The 9,367-nt window shown below is 39.2% G+C and overlaps 1 protein-coding gene across 1 annotated transcript; it reads left to right on the top strand.

The window, feature by feature from the left end:
- The first annotated feature begins 836 nt into the window (after positions 1 to 836).
- LOC143861697 (acyltransferase GLAUCE-like) lies at positions 837 to 5,000 on the top strand. The gene is made up of 2 exons (XM_077372570.1): positions 837 to 1,370; positions 3,983 to 5,000. The coding sequence occupies exons 1-2, from the start codon at positions 915 to 917 to the stop codon at positions 4,865 to 4,867; spliced, it is 1,341 nt and encodes a 446-aa protein (XP_077228685.1). The 5' UTR covers positions 837 to 914; the 3' UTR covers positions 4,868 to 5,000.
- Positions 5,001 to 9,367: the final 4,367 nt, after the last annotated feature.

Genomic DNA, 9,367 nt, shown 5'->3' with positions numbered 1-9,367 from the left:
ATTTTTACAACTTTAAGTACTATTTTAGAGGTATTTTAGTGAAAATAAGGCATATACGTTTTATTGATCATTTTTCAGTATTTTGTCAAGTCTCGAGTCACCCTCTTCACTTTCTTCTATAACCATTGGCCCAAAGTCCCAAACCCACTATGCCGCTGCCGTTGTGGCTTGCATTCTCGCTCGCCTTCTTTTGGAAATTTTAATTGTGTAGAATATAAGTAGGACCTAACAGGACACTCTGATGGATGGTCCAATTTAAAATGGATTGTGACAAAGACATGGAAAGTTGGATCCCAAGAATACTCCGAATCCGATCCGACCAATAAGAGATTTGAATGGTTCGTGACTATGACATGGGTGGATCTAATCCAAAGTTGAACCATAGACTCCCCTACGCACCTCTTTCAGTCGACCGCTATATTTGATATTTAAAACCATAGTTGGGCTTAAGGGGGGGGGGGGGGGGGCAAAGCCGGGAATAGCCAAAGACGCTATGAGACGAAAAATCTGCCAGCTTATTTAAGTGGAACACCACCTTCATGTGGTTTTACATCTGAATATAAGTTGTACAAAAACTACAAAAGAGAGATACAACGGTTAAAAAGGGGTGGATTTATCTTTGTTCTGTACTTGGTTCTTACCTCATCCTCTTTATGGCTGGCAATACATTTCTCTATAACAAACCACATAAATGTTTCGGTTAGAATGGCATGGATTTATCGTTGTTCTGTACTAGATTCTTATCTCATCCTCTTTATGGCTGGTACTACATGGCTCTATTACAACCCACATAAATGTTCCTTTTGAACTGCTCCAACAACTTCTTAAAATCATTTCATGACCTTTACAAATACCCTAAAACCAACCTCACTATTACACTCCCTCCCTATTACATTCCCCCCACTTCCTCACTCATGGGAAACCTAGGCCAAGAACAACTAACTCTCCTTCAAGACCTCAAGATCACCGTCCATAGTTCAAACACCGTCTATCCGATGGTCGATACCAAAAAGAGGTCTATGTTCCTCTCTAACATAGATCAAGCCCTCAATTTTGAAGTCAAGACCATCCATTTCTTTGTGGCGAATCCAGATTTCCAACCCAAAAAGGTGGTGGAGAATCTTAAAGCCACTCTTGAAAAATTACTCCAGCCATATGATTTCTTGGCCGGACGGTTGAGATTCAATCCTCGGGAAGAGCGGCTAGAGATTGACTGTAATGCCGCGGGTGTACGCTTTGATGTGGCCTCTAGCGGGCTCTCTCTCGAGGAGATCGGAGACCTTGTGTACCCTAATCCTGCATTTCAACAGCTTGTGTTTGGAAAACCGGTCACTATGGGATTAGAAGAACAGCCTCTGATATCCTTTCAGGTATGGTATATTATATAGATTATAGAGGGACCATTGTACGGTTAGGAAAACATGCAAATGCAATATATTTCAAGAACTGCTAGGAAGACACGCCAGTGGCAGGGTTGTCCCTAACTGCTGTCCTTAGTGAGCATGTAATGACCAATTGTTTAATTATGACAAGAAAAACCTTGTCCTGTATGTAAAAGACAGATAGGCCCTTACCTTGGTACATGTGGCAGTGGTACGAAGGATGTCTAGAACAACCTTGACGCTAGTATGTCGGAATAGGTATTCTTCTTTTAAGCCAACAACCAATTTTATACCTTTTCTTCTTCTAACTTTTGAAGGGGAACGATGAACTTTTGAAGGGGAATGATATCTGCAGTATGTGATAACGAACCCCGTTTGTTATTTTCTTTGACTCTCTTCATATATAGTTGTTGGGTTTGTTTTTTTCCGAATTGTAACAGACAACCTTTTCTAAAGAGCTATCAACAGCAAAACCAATTAGTCCGTACTATCGAGGGGTGCAACTCAGATTGGGTTCAACCCAACCCACCCGAGTTAGCATTACGCACCCCCTGACCCGACCCAACCCGAGCATAGGGTCAAAGATCAAGGATCAAAGATCAAGGAGGTTCAATCCTATCCCAGCCTGTCGTTAAATTCCTCAACCCTAAGCCAACCCATCTAAACTGATTTACCAGATTGTGTTTGGTTGAGTTAGGGCTGGCCTGAGGCAAAAGTTAAAAATATATATATACAAAGGGAAATTGGCTCGTGAATGGTCTGTGTCGTCTGACATGCGACAGACCAGCCACGAAATGGCTTTGGGGATGGAGACCCTAGCAAATCCTAGGGAAATGATATCAACACTCTAATGTTTTGATATCACGCTCTACTAGCTTGTCTTTTACTATTTAAAAGGCTGTTAACAGGTTATTACCGTTCCCAAAAAGCTCTTACAAGACCATTAAATACAAAAAGACCAACAAGGAGACCGTTGATGTCAAAACATTGGAGTGCTGATATCATTTGCCATATACAAAACGTCACTATCGTAAAATTTTGAAAATTACAATAAAATCTCCATAAACTTTTCAACTTTGCACCGTTATATTTTATTACTAGCAAAATAAACCAAAAGTTCAATACAGTGTAGGGGTGTAAACGAGCCGAGCCGAGCCGAGCTTGGCCAGGCTCGGCTCGGCTCGTTAAGCTCAAAAGCTCGGCTCGGCTCGGCCAGGCTTGCGAGCGGCTCGCGAGCCTTACCGAGCTCGGGTTATACTAAGTTCACACCCCTCATCTTCCCTGGACAGCCCTATCTAGTGTAATTTGACTACTTTTTTTATACTATGGGGGGTGGTCCAAGTAACAAATGGGGTTCCAAAAATGAAGTGACATATTTTGCCTCCCCCTTTCACTCCCTGGATAACCCTTTTAGTGTATATATTAATATATAATATATATATTTAAATATATTAAATTCTTAACGAGCCTTAACGAGCCGAGCCGAGTCGAGCCTGGCCTAAATTGGGCTCGGCTCGTTAAGCTTAACGAGCCTGGCAAGCCAGCTCAGCTCGGCTCGTTTTGAGCCGAGCTCGAGCGAGCTTCCGAGCCCGAGCCAAAATTGACACCCTTAATACAGTGTTAACCCTATTCCTCCTATTTTCATCCTATATCTTTATCTACAAAACAATATTGATTGTAGAGGTTATAATTTTTATGTTGAAGTAAATAATACTATTAGGATTTTGGTGTTATATATCTAGAGAGATACACAGCACACATCTATACACATAAACCTATTTTTTTAAATAAAAATTATTAAACACGTTCTATTCATTGAACATATTTTTCCTATCCTTTTTTGTTAATTCGAAACTTTTTCTTCTTTTTAAGACTAATATCGCATTAAACCCTAAATATTCCATTCCATTTTTTAGGTCTGTAGTTTATGAGATGAGAGTGTATAACTTAATGAGCACCGCCCAAATTATTAATTGGAAAATACACCAACCCAAATTTCTTTTTGGGTCAAAAAGTGCGAAAATGACTTCTTATAATAATTCCATTTTATTGCTTTGATTTTACGATTGGGCTATCCCTGTCAAGCTAATCAGACCAAGAATTTTCCCTTTAATTGGGCGGGCTGGGGGTCTTGCACCCAGCTCGCTCATTTTTGACAAAAAAACCCACATCGGTCCAAATTTTGTCTGTGTTTGGCCCGGCCTGATCCAACTTAATTTAGTGATCCTAACCGTTTGATCAGTGAACTTTCACCATCTGATATTTTTGCGGTAGCTCTTTAGAAAAGGTTGTCTGTTACAACCTTTATAGTTCTGGTATCATGTGAAACAACCAGTTACTCCCTTTAAGAGATGGTGTTATTTAAACATTTATAGTTCCCCCACGTCACCCACATGCGGTAGCTCTCGGCCTCTCATTTTTTTGGTTTGGCAATACTGTTGGGTTTTGAAGTTAGGACTTGCCCCGAGGCAATAGCTCTGGTATCATGTGAAACAACCAGTTACTCCAACCAGTTACTCCAAAAGCTTAAGCTGTTAGAGTTGGCGCTATTTAAACATTTATACTTCAACAAACTTTGATTCTTTTTAGTTAATTTTCAGGTAACCTCATTCAAATGTGGCGGATTCGCTATTGGTGTATCAAACAATCACACAACATTTGACGGTATCAGCTTCAGCATGTTCCTAAAAAACCTCGCTTCCTTCGCGGCTGGAAAACCCTTGGCTGTTTCTCCGTACAATAACCGGCAGCTTCTAGCGGCTAGATCTCCTCCACATGTCACATTCTCCCACCAAGAGCTTGTAAATCTTGAAAGTCCACCCAAGGGTGAACCACAAGTTAGCATGCTAGAAACCCAAAAAGAAAATCTCATATTCAAAGTTTTCCAATTAAGCCAGGGTGACATTTCCAATCTCAAAGGGAAAGCAAAGATTGGGAGCAAATGTGGGCTTGCCATTACAAGCTTCAATGTGGTCACGGCTCATATATGGCGATGTAAGGTCCTAGCGACAAATCGTGATTGCCCAGATAAAGTGACAAGTGTCCTCTTTGCAGTTAATCTAAGGCCGAGAATGCGGCCCCCACTTCCACACTCATATACGGGAAATGCTGTCCTAATGGGTTACGGAGCCACGACGTGTAGGGAGCTAGAGGTGGGCCCCTTTTCTCATCTAGTAGAGGCCATCCAGGAAGGGACGGCTCGGATGAGTGATGAGTATGCCAAGTCGGTGATGGACTGGGGCCAATTGTACAAGGGTTTCCCACGTGGGGACGTCCTTGTGTCCTCTTGGTGGAGGTTAGGGTTAGCTGACGTGGACTATCCGTGGGGTAGGCCCATATATAGTTGCCCTTTAATGAACCCTAATGCAGACATTGTCATCCTCTACCCTGATAGTAAGGGCAGTGAGGGGGTGAATGCTATGGTCACTCTCCCTCTTGAAGATATGGAGAAATTCGAAACCCTCTTCCATAAGTTCTTACACTGAATGTAGAATATGTGTTTGAATGATGCCTTGTACAAATCTCTCTAAGTAACGTATACAATACTTATGGTCTATAGACTAACTCGATGACGGTACATCTGTTCATATCAATTTTATGTGATTGTCCAACGACCACTCTCCCTCTTGATGATATGGAGAAATTCGAAATCCTCCATAAGTTCTTACACTGATGAGCCGATTGGATACAGGGATTTTATTATCGAGAATTCTAAATTCAGGGATTTTAAAACCTAAAACTTGGATTTTATAAGCTAATACATGGATTTTATAAGCTAAAACCAAGGTTTTAAATTTGACTGAAATCCGAAATTCCAGACCTAAATTTCAGGTTTTTGTCAACCCCAAAACCAAAATTTGGTAAACTCGAAACGTTACAAAATTTCGACCAAAATTTTGGTCGAAACTTAAGGAAAATCTCCAAAAAAATCTAGATTTATTCTTTATTTAATATTTTCCCGAAATTTCAGCAGAAATTCGTTCAAAATTTTTACGAGATAAAATATTATTTTATTTGATTTCGTTAGATTTCGTTCGAAATTTCAAAATTTCGGCTGAATTTTTGGTTTCGGTGAGGAACGGAAACACATTCCGAAACTGAAATTTGAAACATTTAAACCTAGACTGTATATTTTAAGGATTGTAAAATCTAGATTTTTGCTTACAAAATCCAACTTTTAGTTTGTAAAATCAATGATTTTACAATCTCGAATTATAAAATTCATATGATTGTATGAAACCTTTGCACGTCTCTCAAGTCACATAAAAACCTTATTTGATCTCTCAATTAAGTGACATTGTGGGATCCGATCTCGAGGTGGACGGCGGGATGAGACCCTGCGGCCTCTCGATCTCCACATGAGTTGGAGAGCTCCACAGTCGCTCTCTCAGATAATGCCCTCACAGCATGAGTCCAGGGCATTCGATACCACTTGATTCGGAGTAAGAACTCAGAACCAAGTCGTACCTGACTGTAACGTCCCCACACAGATCCAAGGATCTAATGGGAAGCTGAAAAAAAAGAATTGCCATCCAGGATTAGGCCTGGAACCTATATAGTACTCTGTGCAATGGATAACCAGAAAAGGAAAGAGTTCGTGCCTGGTTACGAGTGGGGAAGGTGTTAGGCATCCCACTTGCCCGAGGAACTTGGTCTCTTATATCATTTTTATTAGTTTTGAAAAATTTTGGGCAAAAACAGGTAATGGAAACCTACATCCCCAAGAAGAACGACATATCTACAGCATGCACGGCTCGCGGATGGGCAATCACATCCACAAAAGAAAGGGAAAAAAACATCCATGACCTAAGAAGGGTTGATATCAGTATCACCTGACATTAGAATGAATACTAGAATCCGCCATCTCCCCTTCTCAATATACAGGCCATATACATACACAATATGTCAAATAAATCCTCACATCACTCATGGGGAGGCGAAGAAGACTAGTGCCAATCCAATATCAGATAACCGTTATACCTGTCTCCACTAATCCTAACTCATCACATCTAAGTAAGCGGTAAACAATCATATGCATAATACAACTAAGTAGATAAGCAAATAAATGAGCAGATATCAACAAATAATGATAAAAGCAAATAGGCAGATAGTAATAATGATAAAGAACTACAGCTAAGCATGTAATCAAGACAGAATAAACAAGTAAACGCTATAGCTAAGCATGTGAATAAGTATGCAATCAAAGCAAGGAAGAGATAAATAATATTACAGCTAAGCATGTAATCAAAGCAATAAGAGCATACCGATAATGCTACAACTAAGCATGTGATCAAAGCAATGAAAGATCATATAATGCTATAACAAAGCATAAATAAACACACGATCAGAGCAAAGCTATGCTAAACATGTCAAAATACAAGTCAAAGAATAAAAGAATCACTAAAGGGGTTTGCGAAAGAAAAGAGGCTTATAGGCTCGAGAGAGCAATCATCTTTACCTACAGCCTGTGTCCAATGAAATTAACTCTCATAAGAGCGTTGACTTCAAAGTGCCGTCGACAACATCATTTTCTTTCTTATTATTTGTTGAAAACTGTTTTTGCTTAGGTTTTTGAAAACCGTTTTATTAACTTTGAAAACAAGCTGTGAAAAAGATTTTTGTTTGAAGATTAGAAATGATTTGAAGAATTTTGCTTTAAAAGGTTTAACAAGATTTGTTTAAAAGGTTTGACTGGACTTGGGAGGACCCAAGCTGCCTACGTACCCTGTAAAAAGGGATCAAGCCAACGTAGTTCTGAAACAACTATTCGAAATACGTTTTTAGTATTTTTTTAGCCTTTTCTGTATCTTTTAGATTTTTCAACGTTTTTATTATTTTAAGTGTTTTGACCTTTTCAACTAAAGGGAACCTATAAGACCACACCCCGTGATCTACAACCTGGTGGAATGTCAACGCTAAGGACAGAATCCCTAAAGACTAAAGGAAAATTCCTGAACAAGTGAACTAGAGTCTAAAATTGAATGATATGATGATCCCAAGAAGGTGAATAAACTGAGCTAATCTCTAAGTGATGGAATTTCTAAGCTATAGGACAGACTCCTAACTAAAGACAAACTCATAGACTAAAGGACATACTCCTAAGCTAAAGGACAGACTCCTATGCTATGACCCTAAGGGGAGTTATTAATAAGACTAAAGCAAGTCTCCTAGAAGAAGATGAGATAACTATAATGCTAGTGAGACCTGGCAAGTTCCTAGACATAGAGATAGGCTCCAAGTAACCTTATCATTGCCCCGGGAATGATAAATAGGATAGTTAAATGACAGAGTTAGTCCATAATTAGTAAGGAAAATGTTCTAACATGAGGCTGGGCAAGTCTCCTAGGTGTGACTTGCTAACGAGACTAAGATAGTCTCCTAAAGGGGTGGCTCCATGTGTCCATATCATCGCCCCCGCAATGATAAATAGGAATAGGATATCTAAAAGACTAAATTGGTCTTTAACTTAGTAGGCGAATAATAACTATTGAGACTCAGTTAGTCTCGTAAGTGTGACTTTAGTGAGACTTAGCAAAGTCTCCGAAAGGTGTGACTTGCTAACGAGATTAAGATGGTCTCCTAAAGGGGTGGGCTTCATGTGTCCATATCATCGCCCTTGCTATAATACTTAAAAACTGGGTTCGTCTACTAGAGGATGAAGAAGCGATAATAGGCCTTTTCATTGCCCCTTTAGTTCCTTTAGAACATCAAAATCATGATCAAGCATCTATAAAGTTCAATCCTAAAAACCTACACTATCCTTGCACTATTCACCTACACACCTTGAAACCAGAATGCAAAACTAAAATTAAAACACATCTTTCTTCCATCTTCCCTTGAATAGGAACATTCAATAAATCCAGACGGCTTCAACTTTAGCCACTTCTATCAAGTATAAACTTTGGAATTCCTAGGCAAACCAAATTTAGACCCGGGGAAGAAAGAATTAGATTTCCACAAGCTTAAAAGGTGGAATATGGTAGATTTCATTGCACATTAATATCATGATGTACCATAAATGTTCAACCATAATATCAACAGTATTACCTTTTTTTGGATGTTTTGACAAGTGTGTGGCCTTAGAGATCATTATAATTATCAACATTTCCTTACCCAAACACTAACTATTTCTGGTCTTAAGCTTCTGGAAACTCATTGAAGTCTTTTTTATTTCCAAATATTAGCCATGCTGTTTTAGTTCTATTGTCCTATGATAATAATATTGCCTCAAGAACTATACCTCAGCCATACTGTAAGCCCAATGGTTCCCACCTTGGCATTCCCATCTTCTTTTGATGATTCCAATACACAATTGATTTTATATCACTAATGTGTTTGATTGTCTAAGTTGTAGATCTTGAGTGTGTAAAGATAAGATTGCTTGGATTGAGGCCAAGAAGCTCTCATTGGACCACATTCGGAAGGCCAAAGTCATCGGAAATCCAAGACTCTAGAAGACTTGAAGCATTGCAAGTGAAGACCATTTTAAGTCTTTTTTAGTTTGTAATTGATCCAATCCTAGCTTAGATTTTTAGAGGCATAAATAAATTAATCTCACACACCCTAAATGTTTAAGTGATTGTCCTTGTGGTGTTCCAACAGTTTGGAACCCTCATAGCAATCCCAACTTGGTGTAGAGTTGGAAGCCTAGAAACATGAATTGAAAATCTGCTGCACATAAGCTTCTCGGAACTGAAATCCTCAGAGCTCCGAGATTTGGTCCAGTAGCTTTTTTCCAACTTCTATTTGTATTCCCAGAACTCCGAGAGAAATTCTCGGAACTCCGAGGAATTTCTTGGAACTCCGAGACCACTACTTCATGAAGAAAAAAGAGCCGTTGGTGTTTTTGCCAGAATTACCACTATGCCACCAAACGGTCATATTTTGGTTCTTCTATATATATGGGCATTCTAAACTTCACAATTATCAATCCTAACACTCAAAAACTATATTTGAACATCCTAAGAGTGATTAAAGCTTGTTTA

Source organism: Tasmannia lanceolata, unplaced genomic scaffold, assembly GCF_043159265.1.
Source record: "Tasmannia lanceolata isolate RefF3 unplaced genomic scaffold, GAP_Taslan_0.1 ptg000037l, whole genome shotgun sequence".
In the NCBI taxonomy this organism is placed as follows: Eukaryota; Viridiplantae; Streptophyta; class Magnoliopsida; order Canellales; family Winteraceae; genus Tasmannia; species Tasmannia lanceolata.
The sequence above is the reverse complement of the archived record's forward strand: the minus strand, read 5'-3'. Positions and strand labels throughout refer to the sequence as shown.